This window comes from Camelus ferus, chromosome 32 (genome assembly GCF_009834535.1).
Source record: "Camelus ferus isolate YT-003-E chromosome 32, BCGSAC_Cfer_1.0, whole genome shotgun sequence".
Lineage (NCBI taxonomy): Eukaryota > Metazoa > Chordata > Mammalia > Artiodactyla > Camelidae > Camelus > Camelus ferus.
In genome coordinates this window covers 1,879,113-1,896,492 of record NC_045727.1, presented here as the reverse complement: position 1 = coordinate 1,896,492, position 17,380 = coordinate 1,879,113, and the positions used below count along the sequence as shown (strand labels likewise).

At 54.3% G+C, this 17,380-nt stretch overlaps 1 protein-coding gene and 1 long non-coding RNA gene across 4 annotated transcripts in view; one reads left to right on the top strand and one right to left on the bottom strand.

The window, feature by feature from the left end:
- Positions 1-17,380, bottom strand: part of ABCB9 (ATP binding cassette subfamily B member 9) — a 34,670-nt gene that overhangs the window by 5,848 nt on the left and 11,442 nt on the right. For all 3 annotated transcript variants that reach the window (XM_032471698.1, XM_006178212.3, XM_032471699.1), the window contains 8 exons: positions 13,819-14,521; positions 9,389-9,503; positions 8,721-8,851; positions 7,647-7,852; positions 5,319-5,516; positions 3,862-3,990; positions 1,815-2,003; positions 1,160-1,333 (listed from right to left, as the gene is read on the bottom strand). In XM_032471698.1, coding sequence (XP_032327589.1) covers positions 1,160-1,333; positions 1,815-2,003; positions 3,862-3,990; positions 5,319-5,516; positions 7,647-7,852; positions 8,721-8,851; positions 9,389-9,503; positions 13,819-14,437 — 1,761 coding nt within the window. In that variant the 5' untranslated portion in view covers positions 14,438-14,521. The remainder of the gene's footprint in view (positions 1-1,159; positions 1,334-1,814; positions 2,004-3,861; positions 3,991-5,318; positions 5,517-7,646; positions 7,853-8,720; positions 8,852-9,388; positions 9,504-13,818; positions 14,522-17,380) is intronic.
- LOC116660963 lies at positions 6,443-11,575 on the top strand. The gene is made up of 4 exons (XR_004316682.1): positions 6,443-6,702; positions 7,666-7,830; positions 7,990-8,122; positions 8,255-11,575. It is a non-coding gene; the product is annotated as an uncharacterized LOC116660963 (long non-coding RNA).

Here is a 17,380-nt window from a genome sequence, read left to right as displayed (position 1 = left end):
TGAAGGACCTCTATAAATATTCAACTCTAAATACAGGTTCAGGGCTGACAATATTAACTGTCGGAGAAGACTAAATGCCTGAGCGTGTTAACTACTGCAAAGCCAAACAGCTGTGTCCAGGGGCCACTTCCAGAACTTGAGTGGGCAGCAGCCTGGTGGTGGCAGATCTGGGGCCACTTCTCCACATCTTCTCTTGGTTGTATATACACGGGTGGGAAGATTTCACAATGTGTGGCCTCCACCAGCACCTACAATTTGGCCGGGAGTTCTGGAATCTCTGTGCCAACTCTCAGGCTGTCATATAACTTAATGTATGTTGATGATGTACATGGTGCCTGCTTAATAGTTGGTGTTTCTTGTATAGTATGCAACCTGAACAACCATCCAGGGCATCCCTGCTCTTATGCCAGCACAAGATCAGGTGGTGGGTCTACTTTTCTGAGAGGATTACCAAAAACTGTATGGTCATGAATAGCCTCCTTTAAGTACTGGAGATAAATGTAGGACAATTGGAACTCTCATCTGGGAGTGTAAAGTTAAATTAAAAAAAAAAAGTAAACCACCTTAATGGCTACTGCTAAAGTTGAGGATATGCATTTACTCTGGGAGGACATACCCACCCGTGTGCACTGGGAAACATGGACAAAATTATCCATGTCAGTATTGTTGGTAGCAGTAAAAAACAGGAAACAACCCAAATATCCATCAAGAACAGAATGTGTAAATAGACTGTGACATGTTTACACAGTGGATTATCTTCCAGCAATGAAAGTGGATGAACTACAAACGCAGCCTCAACCTGAAAAACTCACAAACAATGTCGAGTGGAAGGAGGCAAGACACAGAAGATACACACTTTATGATTCCCTCCAGGTGAAGTTCAGAACCAGCGAAACACAGCTGTGCTGTCTGGGGAGGCACACAGAGATGGTAAAACAAAAGAAAAGCAAGAAAATGATAATCATAAAAGTCACGTGAGACGTTGCTTCTTGGGGGGAAATGAGGGGCTATGTGGGGGGCTTCTGGAGTGCTGGAATGTTCTATTTCTTGACCTGGATGGTGTTACATGAACTGCATGTGTATCCTGAGCACTGTTGTCTGCATCCGCGTTAGATCCCCCGGGAGAGAAGGTTAGACAAGGAAAGGCCCACCCACGTACCACTCGGTGCAAGTACTTGTGGTCATAGGCGCTGATGGGCTTCCCGTCCAGCAGCACGCGGCCCCCCTCCAGCGGGTAGAAGTTTTCCAGGATGTTGACGCAGGAGCTCTTCCCACTGCCCGACGGCCCCACGAGCGCAGTCACCTTTCCTGGGGACAGGCTGAAGGAGACATTCTGCAAGGAACATGCAGACACGGTGTGGGGCCGCTGGCTCAGGGGCTCTGGCCTCAGACGCAGGTGGGCACCCTTCCCAGCCTGCCCCATTGCTGGTCCCCTGGAATGATCCCCTTTCCAGGATTTGGCAGCACTTTTATACTTGTTTCTTTTGCCTGGAATGTTCTTTCTGCAGAGAGCCACCTGGCTGGCTCCTGTTCCTTGTTTAGGTCTCAGATCAAATGCCACCTCCTCTGAGAAGCCCTCCTTGACTGCTAATACCATCTCTGCAGACTACCCCATCACTCTACCCTGATTTATTGCCTTCCTAGCAGTTATCCTGGAATCCTTTTGTTAATGATCTGTCCTCCCCAGTTAAAGCCCAAACTCCAGGAGGAGAAGGGCTCTGCCTTTTGTGTTCCCAGCTGCACTGTTCTGGCCTGTGCACAAGAGACAGGATAAGGGAAAGGGTGATTTGGGTGGGCCTCGAGCCCCTTCTCACCTGCAAGACTTGAGTGTGGGGCCGAGTGCGGTAGCTGAAGGTCACATTTTCAAAGTCCACCCGGCCCTCCAGGTGGTCAGGGGCCAAGTTCCCGTCATGCACCATGGTTGGCTGCCGGTCAATGAACTCGAACACCTTCTCTGCAGCCCCCACTCCTTGCATCAGGCCACTATAGACGGAGCCCACAGACTGCGGGGGGAGTAGACATATGTCCCTGTTCCAATGACACCCCAACCCTGGGACCACCCCCCGTGCCAGAGAGATGAAGAGGGGTGCAGAGAGAGCAAGAACACACAGCCGTTCTGGGGGCCCCGCAGGAGGCTGCTGGAGCCCCACCTGCTAGTACAGCAGATCATGACGAACATGAGGACAGCAATAACAAGGACTGATGCCAATTGTGTCACAGCTAAACCTCACCATCGTCCAGCAGAGTAGCTATTGTCACCCCTACCCACCCCGCCCTGCCCCCAGAGGAGGAAACGGAGGCGCAGAGAAGTTAAATGAACCAGCCGGAATGTGGCCAAACAGGAATGAACCTTCCTCTTTCAGCTGCCACCGAATTTTAAAATTTCAATTTAAAATATGGCTCTTAATGTGTACTGTACACCTCCTTGGGTAAAAACATACACCAAATGGCTCATTTCACTGAGGACCTTGTATATGTTACGAGGTACATTCTATATCTCCTTTTGGGTGATGAGGAAATGGAGGCACAGAGAGCTTAAGTAACTTCCCCCAGGTCACACAGCAGGGAAGTGGCAGAGCTGGGCCCAGAACCCAGGCATGTCTGGCTCCCAAGTTTAGGCCCTTACAAGCTGTGACTGTGTGTCCTAGTTAATGAAACGGGGGTACTACCCTGATTAATACTAGTCACATTTCTGTGAAGATAGTGCCCGGCACACAGTAAGCCATCGATAGGCCACAGCTACAGCTGTTATTGTTAATATCCAGCTATAATTATTCATATTGAGATACAAGTGCTGTGTAGAAGTTGGCCTTCCTGCCTCATCCCAGAGGTGGCCCCAGTTATCTCAGGACTGTATCTTTCCAGTCCTTCCTCTGTCCATTTACAAATAAATGCGCATATATAATTAAATAATTTTGAGATTGAAAAACACCCCACAAATGGGATCAGAACAACCCTATGACTCGGGGATTAGGGACCAGCTTTTTCACTAACAGTGTGTCCTGGGGTTCTCTCCACGCCAGAGCGCACAGCTCTGCCGCATCTCTCTGGCTGCTGCCTCGTTTTCACAGCACAGACGTACCGTTCCTGGAATGCAGGTGCACCGTATTCACCCAACCCCAGCTTGATGGGCATTTGTTTTAACTTTTCACGATTAACAAACATGCACTGAACATCCTGGGACTCTCGTCTGTGCCCACCGGTAAGGGTGTTTCTGAAGCATGGGCTCCTAGGTGCTGACTCAAATGACACTGTGCGGACCAGTGGAGCAAATGCAAAGTGCCACCTGCAGCTGCGGCTGCCCGCCCCTCCCCGCCGAGGGCTTTGTGGGGGGCGGGAGGCGGACAGGGGATTAACGCCGCCACTCCACTCCGAGCACCCGCCAGCAGGGACTGCTGGCGGCCTCAGCCAGCGCGCGTGCTGGTGCGGGAAGCCAAGTTAGGACATAATCTATTTTAAATAATCCTTTTTTTTTCCTTTTTAATCCATGGAGCTACTCTTTAAAGTGGGCTAAAATAAAGTCAGACCATCTGGCTTTGAACTCAGTTCCCCCACAAATGTGGTGGGCAAGTCGTTTAAGCTCTGAGCCTCAGTTTCTTTTTCTGAGAAGTGGGGGCCGGAGATCTCGCGTGGTGCTCCCAGGGCGACCTGAGGTAACCCTTGCGGCTGCCGCTCTGCTCTGTAAGGGATCCCCCGTCGCTTGTTAATAGTGGCCTCAGTATTGGTATCGTTACCTTCTCTTCCCCACCAATTTCAGAAAGAAACGCCATGCCCCGTGGGCCCTGGAGCACCCCCACTTAAGTCCGCCTCCCACAGCTCTCCCTTCTCCCAGGACCCCTGTCCTCCAGCCAGGCCCCTCACCTCCATACAGTCGCCCAGGACAAACTCGTAGATAATGAAGGAAATGAGATTGCCGCTGGTCATCTGCCCCGAGATGACGAGGTGGCCCCCGTAGTAGAGGATGCTGACCTGGACCACCAGCAGCGTGATCTGAAGGGCAGAGGGAAGGGGGATCTGAGTCACGGGGGCCCTGGCTCAGACCGCCCCGTCTAACCCCTCCACTCCCTGCCCCGCAGGCCGCAGGGGAGGTGACAGTAGCTGTGGGCTCCACACTCAATTGAAACTCCGGCCAGCGGCAGGGCCGGCCTCCCACGAGCTGGTGACCCTCTGTCACTCATGCCCTCCCCACCCCCACCATGGAGTTTTCCCTGCAAAGGCCCCCAGCTGGATCGGGCCACGAGCCTGGCTGGGAACAAGGCTTTCTTTGTAAGGCCTTAGCGCTCACATACACACACACACACACACACACACACACACACACACACACACACACACACACACACACACACACACGCAGCCCCTAAGCGCCTCAGCTGGGCCAAACTGGAGCTATTAGTCTTCCCCTCATTGGGAAGAGCATGGCTCAGAGTGGTTGAGTCCACTGGCTAAGGTCACACAGCAAGCCAGGCCAGAGCAGATGAGGATGTCTGGGTTTCCACAAAGGAGGGGCTGTGTCCAGGGCATGCTTACCTCCCGCCCGCTCCGGCACCTGGGGTTGTGTCTGGGAGAAGTGGAACCTGCTTACCCATGACAACCCACTCAGGGTCCCTATTTGCCCCTTCCCACCCCAAGACCACAGTGCCTTTGCACAAGCAGCAAGAGGAGCCCCTGCGGTGGGCAGATTCCAAGAGGCTTGGCTAGCTGAGCTGATTCAGACCCTTCTCCCCTCTGGCTGGGCGCTTTTGAGGGGTGGCCTACCCCAGGGGGACCCAGATGGCCCTCATCCCCTGCTTCCCCGTAGCCCACCAGCTCCTTCCTCCCCTTAAACTCCAAGCCCTCTTCATTCCTCCCCCAGCTACTCCCCGACAGCCCACCCTGGGATGCAGTCAGCACAGTGACAGGACCCACGTGCTCCTCCAGGAGGGGCTGTAACTCATCCCCAGGGAGTGAGCAGGACACGACTGGGCTGTGTGTGGTTGCGACACAGGACCTGCCAGCAAGTGGCCTAGGTTGGGTCCTGGCTGGGCTTGGAGTGGCTCCCCTCCTTGGCAGGGATGTTTTCTCAGCTGAGAAAACAAAGTTCCTGCCTTGACACCTCACGCCCAGGTAAGAGGCAAAGAGGAGGTACCCTGTGAAGACATTCACCAGGAGGCTGCCTTCCTTCCCAGAATGTTCTCCGAGGACAAGCAAAAAGTTGGGACAAAGTCAAGTGTCACACCAGCATGCAGGGACCTGGGCTAATGCCTTGATCAAGGGCACCCCTGTCTTTGTGTCCTGTCCCCCACACGGTCAGACCTGCCCAGGCCGGGGGCACGTACCCCGCTGCCCCAGACGTAGCACGTGTAGGCGGCAGCCTCCTTCCTGTTCAGCTTGTACACCTGCTGCAGCTTCCGCGAGTACACCTCCGCCTCCTCCTCCTCGTTGGCAAAGCTCCGCACTGTCTTCATGGCGCTGATGGTCTCCTCGGCCGTGCTGCTGGCTCTAGCCAGGGCATTCTGGACCTCTTTGGAGAGCCTCTATGGGCAGGAAGTGGGGACGAGAAGGAGGAGACCCCAAAACAGACAGTCTCACTGTCTACCTGGGCCCCCAGGCCTCTCTGGGGCTTTCCACCTTTAGTTGGTGCCAGCTCTGTGCAGGGAGCTGCAGGGACAAGAGGCGAAGACCTAGCTCCCCCTTCTCCCCCATCTCCTCCCAGCTTGATCTGATGAACTCAGAGCACAGCCTCCAGCTGGGCTCTTGGGGTGAGCTCCTGGGTTCCAGCTCCTGAAGGATCAGTAAGTCAGCTCCAGCTCTCAGAGGAGGTTACTCATGACCATACAGTTTTTGGTAATCCTCTCAACACAGGAGTCTCAATACCTGATCCTGTGCTGGCATAAGAGCAAGGATGCCCTGGATGGTTGTTCAGGTTGCACATGACACAAGAAACACTCACTGCTAAGGAGGCACCGTTTACATCATCAACATACATTAAATTACGTGAGAGCCTAAGGGTTGGCACAGAGATTCCAGAACTCCTAGACAAGTTCTAGGTGGCAGTGGAGGCCACGGGCTATGAAATCTGCCCGCATCGTGTGCTTCTAACTGGGGATGGATGGCTGAGAAGCAGTTCCAAGCATATGACTCCCAGGCTGCCACCCACCAAAGTTCTGGAAGCAGTCCCTGGGCAGTGCTGTTCAGGCTTTGCAAATAGTTACCACACTCAGAATCTCACACCCGCTGGGAAGGCTGCCCGAGAGCGTACACAGGCATACACAGGCATGTCCAATGACTCGCAGGCCATCGGAAGTATGCAGTGTCCCAGAATCCTGGGAGGAGCCATGCTGTGCCTTGAGTCATGTCTGGCTGTGGGCGATGTGTGTGGCTTGTGATGATGACTCGGTGGCTGTATTTGACACATTCGGGTGCAGGCATAAGACCTAAATAGAACTTCCTTGAGGCCTCACCCAGCTGAACTCGAAGGTGGAGCCTGAGGTGTGCACAGAGGTGGGGCTGATGCGGGGAGCTCCAGGGTTTCCTGCCCTGCTCCCAGGGGCTGGCAGGAAGGCAGGAAGGGCGGGGTGGGGAGCAAAGGAAGGGAAACGGCTCCGACTCCGACTCATGTATTTACTTTCTCTGCTCAGGGAGGAAAACAGCAAGGCCAGGGACCCAGAACTGCAGGGGAGAGGGCCCTCCTGTGTGGGGGCTCAGCCAGAAGGTGGCGCAGTGAGTTGTGGGGAACGGGTTAATTTGGGGGCTCAGGTCACGGGCACCCGGGGTTCCGGTCGAGCTGGGGATGCTGAGCTGATCACATGTCAAAGCCCCCTGCTCAGGAGGCCCCCGCCTCCCTCAGGCCTAGGTCACTGGGGAAGGGACCGCCTGCACTGTCTGAATCCAGCCTGGGGCCCTTGGGGGTCAGGGGTGCCCACCATCGTGGAGAGCAGGAGGAAGACGAGACGGGGCCCTGGCTGACCCTTCTGGTGGAGGGGTGGCTGGAGGGCACTGCTGCCTGCCCATCACTGCATCCTGGGTGAGAGCCTCACTCACAGAGCCTGAGTCACCCCAACGTGAACATACACTCCACAGAAGCACAGCAGAATTTGCACTCAAGGTGGAAACCAAACTTCTCACAAAGGCCTACACCATTTGGCCCCTGTCACCTCCCTGCCCTGGTTTCCTATCCCTCCCCTTGCTCCTGGTTGCAGCCTCCCCAGTCTCCCTGAGGCTCCTCAGACACACCAGGCACATTTCCGCCTCAGGGCCTTTGCACAGGCTGTGCCCTCTGCTTGGAACATGCTTCCCCGAGATGTCCACCTCTTTATGCAAATACCACCTTCTCAGAAAGACCTGTTTAAAATTGCAACCAGCCTCAATGTTCCCAACCTCTCTCTCCATTTTTCTCCTTAGCGTTTACCATTACACATTTTCATTATTTTTGTTGTTTAGTGTCGGTCTCTCCTATTAGAATATAAGCTCCCTGAGGTCAGGGGCCCTGTCTGTCTCATTGGTGTCTCCGGCTGCCTGGGACACAGCTGGTGCTCAATAAATATTTACGGAGTGACTGAATGAATAAGGGAATGACTGGAAACGTAGCCTGAAGATGAGTCCTTGCAGGTCCCCCAGGGGCTGCTGGGGCTCCCGGGCCCCAGCAGGGACCGGGCGCGGCCTACCTTGTAGTACTTGCCGTAGATGTCGGACACCATCATGATAATGGGGAAGCCCATGAAGGTGACCAAGGACAGCTGCCACGAGAGGCTGAACATGAAGACCACCACGCCCGTGACTTTGACCGTGTTCCGCAGGAAGATGTTGATGTTCTGGGAGACCAGGTCGCTGACCATGGTGGTGTCCGAGGTGAGGCGGGAGATGAGGTCCCCTGGAACACAGGCAGCTCAGCTCCCGCTGCGGCGACAGGGCCACTCGCGGGGTTCAGCGGGGCGGGTGGGGGAAGAAAAGCAGGTGCCCCTGAGGGCTGCCCTGAGCCCAGCCCTCATCACCAGCATCTTGTTTCAGTGTCAGGCCCTCCCACAGCACAGAGGAAGCAGCTGAGGTGCAGGAAGGGGGAGAGGCTCACTCAGCGCCCCACAGTGTATCCATGCCGGAGCCGGAGCCAAACTCACAGCTGCTCCCCATCACTGGCAGAGGGGTGAGCCCCCTCTCCTCTCCGAGGGACTAATCTGGGCTGAGGGGGAGGAGGGAGGGTCAGACAGCCGTTTGCCCATCGCCGCACACTGGGCTAAGAACTTCACCACAACCCACTTCTGTTCCCATCTCACAGGAGAGAAAACAGAGGCTCTGAGAGGTGAAGTTAGTGCCAAGATGCAGGCTGGTCTGCCTCAGAGCCTGGACAGCAGCCTTCCCTGCTCTGCCCGGATGCCCGCCCCGTTCATCCTCAGAGGAACTGCGCCTCCCAGGCCACAGGCTTGGGAAGTCCTGGCCCTTGTGGTCCCAGAGGGCAATGGGAGGTGACGCCTTGGCTGCTGCAGGGACATCGGGTGGCCTGGCTAGGGACCTACAGTGGCCGCAGCTCACACCAAAACCTCAGCCAGCAGGCCAGCTCCCAGGGCTCAGGCAGGGCCAGAGGCCCGAGCCCGCCTCCCAGGCTATTCCCATCCTGAACTGGACGGCAGGAGAAGCCGGCGGGGCTGAGCCCACTGACGGACCCATTTAAATCCTCAACGCAAGGCAAGCCAACCTGGTCAGGCCCAGCCCCAGGTCACCCGAGGCCTGGTGGGGGGACCAACCTGTACGATTCTCGTCAAAGAAGCTCGTCTCCTGAGACACGAGTGAGCGGAAGAGACGGTTTCGAAGGCGAATGTTCAGTCTGGCAAATATGAGGGTAAAAATGCCGCCCCGAATACCTGCGGCAAATGAGCTAATTGCAGATAAGAGATGTTATACATAGCACGACGTCCTCGACAACCAGCCAGCACCCCCCACCGCCCACTGGCAGGCCCGTGCCCCTCGCGGGGTGGAGACCGCGCGGGACCCCAACCCTGAGCCCGCTCTCTGGGGCCGGCACCTCCCTGGGGTCTCCCTGTTCCCAACGGGAGCCCCCAAGGTGAGGGCGCCGAGGGGACTGTGCTTACTGCGGGCGAGGAACCCAGACCCCTCTCCCTCCCAGAACAGCACGGACAAGGCTGGCCCTTGTTTCCCGCGTGGAAAACAGCCAGGAGAGTGAAAGGGGAAGCCCGAGGACTGAAGCCATTTTTAGGGACAAGAGGGTGTGTCTCAACTGAATGGACAGAACTAAGGCAGTTGGGCTGTTGCTCGCCACGGGGACCAGCTGAGGGACAGGCCCCCGGGGGCATTTCTTGGGCCTTCTTGGCCCATCTTCCTCTTAGGAGCGACCCCGACCCCCTGCTGCCGGCGTGGGGGGCTGGGGCAGGGCGTGGGGCCGAGGGCCGGCTACCTGCCGATGGCCAGCGCACACATGACGATGACGGCCGTGCTGAACTGCTCCATGCTCTTCTGGATGACGATGCCGTCAATGGCCCGGCCAGTGTAGTAGGGGAGGAAGGTCTCTCCTGCCGGGAGACGGGCGGGCTCAGGGGGCATCTGCAACCAGGGAACCCGTGTCCATCCTCCTGGAAGCCCCCATATCACCCGCCCTGCTCATTCCACCCGTGGGGTTTTCTCTCTCAGCAAACAGGGAAGGGGCTTCACCTGCTTAACGCCCCTTCTTTTCAGAGAGCAGAACACGAGAAACGTGGACTATTCATCTATACGGACTGGGTTGTGTTCTTATTAACAGCGGCTACCAGGCATCGAGCACACAGAGCCAAGGGGCTCCCGTGCGACAGTTCAATCCCTCTGTGCGTAGATCTGTGCCACCCCTGCTGCTACCCATTTTACAGATGGGGAAAGTGAAGCTGAAAAGACCACGTAGCAATGGGTAGCTGACAGACGCCAAAGTTCACTTCCTTATTCTCTTTGGCTGAGGGTCCAGAGTCCAAGTTCTAGGACCTCAGATGTTGCTCTTCTGGTTCTGAGCCCTGCTGGGCAGTGCCACCCCGCCCCTCTTGGGTGGGGCACTTCAGTTTGCCAGATCACCTCTTACCCATATGTCTTGCTGTATCTTCACAGCAATCTTTGGTAGGAGTGAGGAGAGGGGGTGGGGCAGGGAGGTCACCCCGATTTCACAGAGGTGGAATGGGAGACTCAGAGAGGCTGAGTAATTTGCCCAAGGTCACAAAGCAATTAAGAGGAAGAGCCAGGACTCAAACCCACACCAGTTTCCAGTGTGGGGCTTGTTCACTGCGCCTTCCCTCCCAATAGCCCGGAATGAACGCCCACTCTCATCTGCTGGAAATGATGGACATGGAATGGAAAGTGCTCAGACCCGGCTGGGCCCCGTATTTTCACTGCAGTTCTTTCTTCCGGTACAGTCTGGCTCAGGGCTGAGCATATAGCAGGCACTCAATAAAGTTCAGCAAATGAACCCTGGGCAGGCCTGGCTGCCCACCACTCCCTTCAGCCCCTACTCCCAGCAGCTCTACAGGACTGGCTCAGCCAGGACGCTGAGGCCTTCCATGGGGTTCTGGCGCCCTCTGCTGGTCTTGGTACGGGGACCGCAAGGTGGCAGCTCATAGGACCTTGGTCTCCCCTCCCCAGTCCTCGGCCAGATGGGGTCTCCAGCCACCTCTGTGAAGCTCTGCCTCCACTGAATTTCTGCCTCAGTTTACCCACAGGAAAGTAAAGGGCATCATGAGCCCCAGCAGCATTTTGATTCCAGCAAGCACCAGTGATGATAGTAACCATGACAGACGTTTATCGAGCCCTTGCTGGGCGGCGTGCTATGCTAAGCAGGTAGGTAGACTCTTTTTATCGAATCTGCATGAGGTCCACGTGAAACTCTCCAATCTGTCAGTAAATCCCGAGGCTCTGCCTTCAAAACATTTCCAGAACTTGCCGCCTCTACTGCCCTACCCGCCTTCGATAATCTCACTTGGACCATCTCTGCAAACTCCAGGCTCTCCCTGCTGCCACCCTTGTCCCTGTCAGCCTGTTTTCTACTCAGCAGACAATGGGGGCCTGTGAAACCCAAGTCAGATATTGTCAGCCCTCAGCTCAAAACAGTCCAGTGGCTCCCAATTCGTCCAGGGTCAAAGCGGAAGTCCCTACAGTGGCCAGCGGCACCCTATGCCATCTGGTCCCTGCTACTGAGCTGCCTCCTCTTCTACTGTCTCCCCACTCACTCTGCCCCAGCTATGCTGGCCTCTTTGCTTTTCCTTTAACAACCAGGCACCTTCCTGCCTCAGGACCTTTGCACAGGCTGTTCGGGCTGCCTGCAGCACTGTTACCCCAGATATCTGCTCTCTCATTTCTTTCAAGTCTCAAATGCCTCCCTGTAATCCCAGAGGTATGGTATCATCATTCTTCACATTTTACAGATAAGGAAACTGAGGCTTAGAGAAACTAAGTCATTTGCCCAAGGTTATGCAGTTAGGATGCCATGAAACGCATATTAAAGGATCTCAATTTAATAGGAAATACCAAAACTAAACACTAAAACTAACTTTTTGCGGGGGTGGGGGAAGGTGTAGGTCAGTGATAAGGCACATGATTAGCATGCACAAGGTCCTGGGTTCAATCCCCAGTGCCTATGTTAAGTAAATTAACAAACAAATAAATAAATATGGTTAAACCAAGTGAACTGTAACTATAAAAAAAAAAAACCCTGATTTTTGAGGGGAGGGTATAGCTCAGTGGTAGAGTGCGTGCTTAGCATGCACGAGGTCCTTGGTTCAATCCCCTGCACCTCCACTAAAACAAACAAACAAAAATTTAATTCTTTTCCCCCAATGGGCAGTTTTTCTTTTAGATTATGAGGTTTCAGAAAAAGTGGGGCCTTCCTGGATGCTTGTTGATTGAGAAATAATTATTAAACATCACAGTACCTAACTTCTATGAAGTACTTACTCCATTAGTACACAGTGCTTCACTTCATTTAATGTTCACAATAACCCAACGAAGACCTGGTTTCAGGATGAGAAACTGAAGCTGGGCCAGGTCAAGTAAACTTGCCTAAAGTTATTGGTGGAGTCGGGGGTCTGACCTCAAGCTGGAACCCTTAACCTTGAAATATCCTGCAGGCTGGCACAGTCTGCTCGGCTGTGTTCTAGGACATCTGCATTCCCTCAGCGCACCAGCTGACAACAGTGCTCTGGCAGGCGGGGGAAACGAGGCCGTGGGGCAACATCCGTAAACGTGGGCTGGATGATCATTTGTGTGTTCATTCATTCATTCAGTGGGCCTACTTCTATGCCAGCTAACGGGGCCCCGGGTGAGTCAGACCTGGTCCCTGGCCCCGAGGGGCTCAAAGCCCGGTAGGGAAGGCAGGAGAGTGGACGTGTGATTTTCATGTCACCAACACTATAACTCATGTGCAAACAAGGGGCTATGGTTGGTAGAATCTGAGAAGGCTTCTCTGAGGAGGGGACATTTGGGCCTTGAGTAGGAGAAACAATCTGGTTAAATGAAAAGGGGTCATCCCAATACTCACAGCCACTAACATTTATTGGGAGCATTCTATGTGGCGAGGTGTCTTACTCCTTATAACAGAACCCCTCAGTTCCTCAACTGTCATGATACCCATTTGACAGATGAGGAGACTGAGACTCAGAGAGCTTACTTTTCAGAATTACACAGTGGTTAAGGGGCCAGGAGGGTAGAAGGTGGACAGTGCAAGAAAATGGGCTGCAAGATCAGGGCCAGCACTGGGGTTTGCCTGTCCTCTTTGAGATCACTCTGGCTTTGTGGCCTCTCCCAGACTCTGCCCCGATGAGTTAAACATGGAACAACTCATGTTGTTAGTAGCTAATATTCTTGTACTTACCAGGCTGTACTGAGCTCTGTATCTGTCCCTCTCCTGTCTGTTAATTTAGTCAAGCTTTACAACATCTTGAAATAAGGATGCTATCAATCCCCATTTCACAGAAGAAGGAAGTAAGGCTGTGAAAGATTCGATCTCTTGCTCATGGTCACACAGACACAGAACAGGACTGGGATTTGTACCCCAGGCCTTGTCACTCTCAGAACCCATGAAGTTTCTGCCCTGTGACGTCACCTTCCCACCCAGGTTGCTAGACTGATGCTTTCAACCTGTTTAGACCAGACCCACAGCAACAAGTACAATTTATATCACCAATCAGGACACATACACACACACAACTAAAATAAAAGTTTCACGAAACAATGCTTAATCTTACCACAGACAACGTACTCTGATGGTCTCTAATCTATTCTGCTTCACTACAAAAAATGCTTTCACCCAGAGATGCCACTTCCAGGAATTTATCCTACAGGTATATCCACATTTTTATGAAACGTGTATAAATAAGGTGATTTATTTTAAGAGAAGAAGGCTCAAAACAACCCAAGAACCCAACAACAGATCAGCCAGATAATCTATGGTAGAGCCACACAGTGGAATATTATGCAGCCAAATAAAAAAGAGGTACTGATTGGGAAAATTCTGTACTGTTAAGTGAAAAAAAGCAAGACACAAAATAGAGTATAAGAGGTGGGGAGAGTGACGTGTTCTCATCTGCTTGTAGCTGCAAAAGGAAACACTGGAAGAAATGAACAGGTGGTTTCCTGCCCACTTGGAAGTTTCTGGGAACTTTTCCTGTAGCTAGCCCTGGGCAGAGGGACCAGGGTTGTCAGGGGCAGAATTAGGAGGGAAATTCTCAATGTTTATTCATCTTTGAGTATCAATTTGATGTTTGAACCACATAAGTAAGGTGCTAACAACTTCAGAGGAAAGACGAGCTGGATACCACCCCCCCCCCCCAGGCTGACTTCCCGGGTGCCCGGCCGGCCCCGCGGGGCCGCACTCACCCAGAGCCGCCACGACGAGGAAGAAGGAGGCTGCCACGAGGAAGGCTATGTCGGGCTTGGTGTAGGACAGCAGCTTCTGCAGCGTGGCCCCCGATGCCTGCTCGGGCTGGGGCCGGGCCTCCACAGGGAAGCCCTCGGCCTCGGCCTCGGCCTCGGCCTCAGCACCCGCCCCCCGCTCGAGGGCCTTGGCGTCCGGCCGCACGGTGGACAGCAGCCACCAGAGCAGGAAGGAGGCAGCGAGGGAGACGTACGTCCACACGAAGAGCGCCCAGAACCACGGGTCCCGGACTGGCTTGCGCACCTCGGAGAAGAGCAGCAGCTTCACCATGGTGTAGATGCCCCCGGAGAGGCACACCAGGGCGATGACCATCCACGAGGCCTGCAGCCGCCGCGGCCCCAGGGTGCTGTTCTTGGCCACGCCGATGGTGGCCCCCAGCAGCAGGCAGCCGCGGTACAGGCAGGCTGCCCAGAGGTCCAGCACCGAGTCAAAGATATTGAAGTGGCGAATGTCCTCCAGCAGGCTGCGGTCCAGGTGGCTGAGGACGTAGATGGCCGTGGTCATGCCAATGTCCATGCTCATGAAGGCCAGGGTCACCACCACCGCCTTCCACAGCTGCATCCTGCTGGCGGGTGGTGGGCAGGCACCGTGGGGCAGGCTCTAGCTCATGGGGGCAGGGCCATTGTCTGTGGGGCGAGGCCAGACCTGTAGGGGCAACAGGGCGAGGGGTTCAGATGTGCAACTCGCTGGCTGTGCGACCTTGAGCAAGTCACTTGATATCTCTGAGCCTTGCTTTCCCCATCTGTAAAATGTCAGTGACAAGAATTCTGATAGCACAGGGGTGTTGCAAAGGTTCCATTCATTCAAGGAATATTTGCTGAGCTCCCTCTGTAGGCTGGACTCTGTTCTCTGTGCCGAGGATTTAACAGTGAACAGAAATAACAAAGATCCCTGCTCCTGCGGCGATGACACATGCACGTCAGAGACAGATAATAAATATAACAAATAGATGATATGGTAGGCTAAGAGACAGGGCTAGAGGGAAAAAAGAGTAGAGTGTAAGGGATGGGGGGCAGTGAGGGCTGAGGGCAATTTTAAATAGGGAAGACCTCATTGTGAAGGTAACACTTGACTAAGACTGAAAGAGGTGAGGGAGTCTGCCATGTGGACATCTGGGGGAAAAGCATTCTGGACAGGTGGACAGAGCCCTGATGTGTTGGTGTGCTGGAGGGAGGCAAGGAGGCCCTGTGAAGTCAGAGAGGTAGGGGGGCAGGGATCAGGAGGACTCTGCAGATGAAGCTGAAGTAAGCAAAAAGTGTAATGAACAGTCGTGGTTTTTGTTACTACTACTACTATTATTATTATCAATTTCTCCAAACCTTCACTTGTTTACAAACACGTACTTGTAAAACATTAGCAGGAGATTTAATATACGAGCATCAATTCTGGGCACAGTCTGGCAGATAATAATTGCTCCTGATTGTTACCACATACAGCGGGTGTTTAATAAATGTTTGTTACTTCCCTCCTCCCCATATCAGACCTTCAATCATCCCAAATAAACCTTAACCCTCTTAGACCAAGAGGGGGTGGCTACAGGCTGGAGAGCAACCCAGGGACTTTCACATGGAAGTTTCCAGAATCTTTTCCTCCAGGCCAAGATGGCTGTCATGCCCAGCCCTAGGATCTTTTGGTTTTCTGGAGCTTTGTCCAAAGTGGGCCCCACACCGAGTCCCTGAGAACTCAAGTCAGGGTCTAGGAGACAGCAGGGGCTGCAGGAACACCATGAGATGGGGGCTTGGGGGCCTGAGTTTTGGAATGAGGCTTGTCTGGAGTCCTCAGTGGAGGGGAGACTGCTAGTGACTGGAATCGCAGGCCAGCTGGAGACACCCTCTCCCCCATAGCTCTGGTATTCAGACTCTGGTACTCAGGCACGTTCTGGAATGCCAGAAATGCCACACAACCCTGTGGGCCGGTGCTCCCACATTCCCATTTACAGTTGGGGAAACTGAGGCACAGAGAGGCAAAAGCATCTGGCCCATATGACCCTGCCCACACAGGCCCCAGCCAGGACCTGAGCCAATATGTGACAGATCCCAGTGCCTGACTCGCAACCTCCGTAGTGCGTGCCCGACACTTAGCAGGTGCCTGGTACCTATGGGCGACCAATTCTGCAGCACAGCCCATTCCTGGCCCTTTAGGTGTGCCACGTGCTCTGTGTGTGTCTGCTAATTTAATGCTCACAACAACCTTGCAAGATGTGCACTATCATCGTCCCCATTTAGCTGATGGAGAAATTGAGGCCCAGAGAAGTTAATAACTTGCCCAAGATCACACAGCTGGTAAGTAGCAGAGCTGGGATTGCTAAGCTAAAATGCTTGTCAATGCAGCAAGTGTTAACAGAGTGGGTTTGTCAAAGGAGAATAGAGTCTACACCAGAGGGGGCTCAGCCGAGATGCAGAAGTGATGACAGTGACAACAATGACCAGGACAGCAACAACAGGAAGCAGAGCTGACACTGATGTGTGCCTGGCACTGTTCTGAGTGATGTGCATGCACTCATCCTCACAAGAAGCTTATGAGGCAGGTTCCGTTATTGCCCCCATTTTACAGTTGAGAAAATTGAGTCACAGAGAGTTCAAGTGACCTGCCCCAGGTCACACAGCTAGGAAGTGGCAGAACTGGGATATGAACCCAGGCCTTCGAGTTCCAAAATCCTGCTTTTAACTCCAAAGCCATAATTCTAAAAAACAGCCTCTCGGGGAGTGGGCAAGACCTCTAACAATCCTCCTCCTGATGCTCAGGAGGATCTGCGATGCAGAGGGGACCCGGGGGTGGGACAGTCCCCAAGCTCAGGCTCTGCCCTCACCACGGCAGTTCCAGGCAGACTCAAATCTGTCCCGGAGAAGACAGCTGCCCCTCCAAAGGAAGGCAGGGCTGATGAGGGGGCTCAAGGGCAGGGGAGGGGGTGGAAGTGGGGCTGGGGGAACAGACACCCCCTGGCCAGCCCCTGGTTCCACCCCCATTTCCGGCTGGGCTGCCAGCGCAGGCTCCTGTCTGCTGCAATGCAGAGGCCTCGGGGAGCCAGAGAGTGGGTGATCCTGAGTCGGAGCCCGGGGAGGGATGCTGTTGGCCTGGTGCCTCCCCAGGCCTCCTGGCCAAGCTACTGCCGGCTGCCAGGCCCTCCCTGCCAGCCACCTGGGCTGCAGCTCACCTCTTGGTGGGCACAAGGAATCCCTCAGGCCCCAGGAAGGATATGGGATTCAGAAGTGGGACAGGAAGCAGATCTGGCAGAGACCTGCCCAGGGGCCTGGCCAGCTCTTTCCACCCCCACCCCTCGTCACTGGCGGAGTTTATTCCCAACACCTGACATCCCTCCACCTCGGGTCATGTCAGTCCATTTGACAGCCACGCACCCAGGGGCCCTAGCTGTTTATCTTCACCGGAATAAACAAAAGTTCGCACTCCAGCATCACAGACTATCTGAACCAGGTTTTACAGATGGGGAAACTGAGGCCCAGAGAGGGAGGGAGTGAGGCTTGTCTAGGGTCAGCCGGTGGGCTG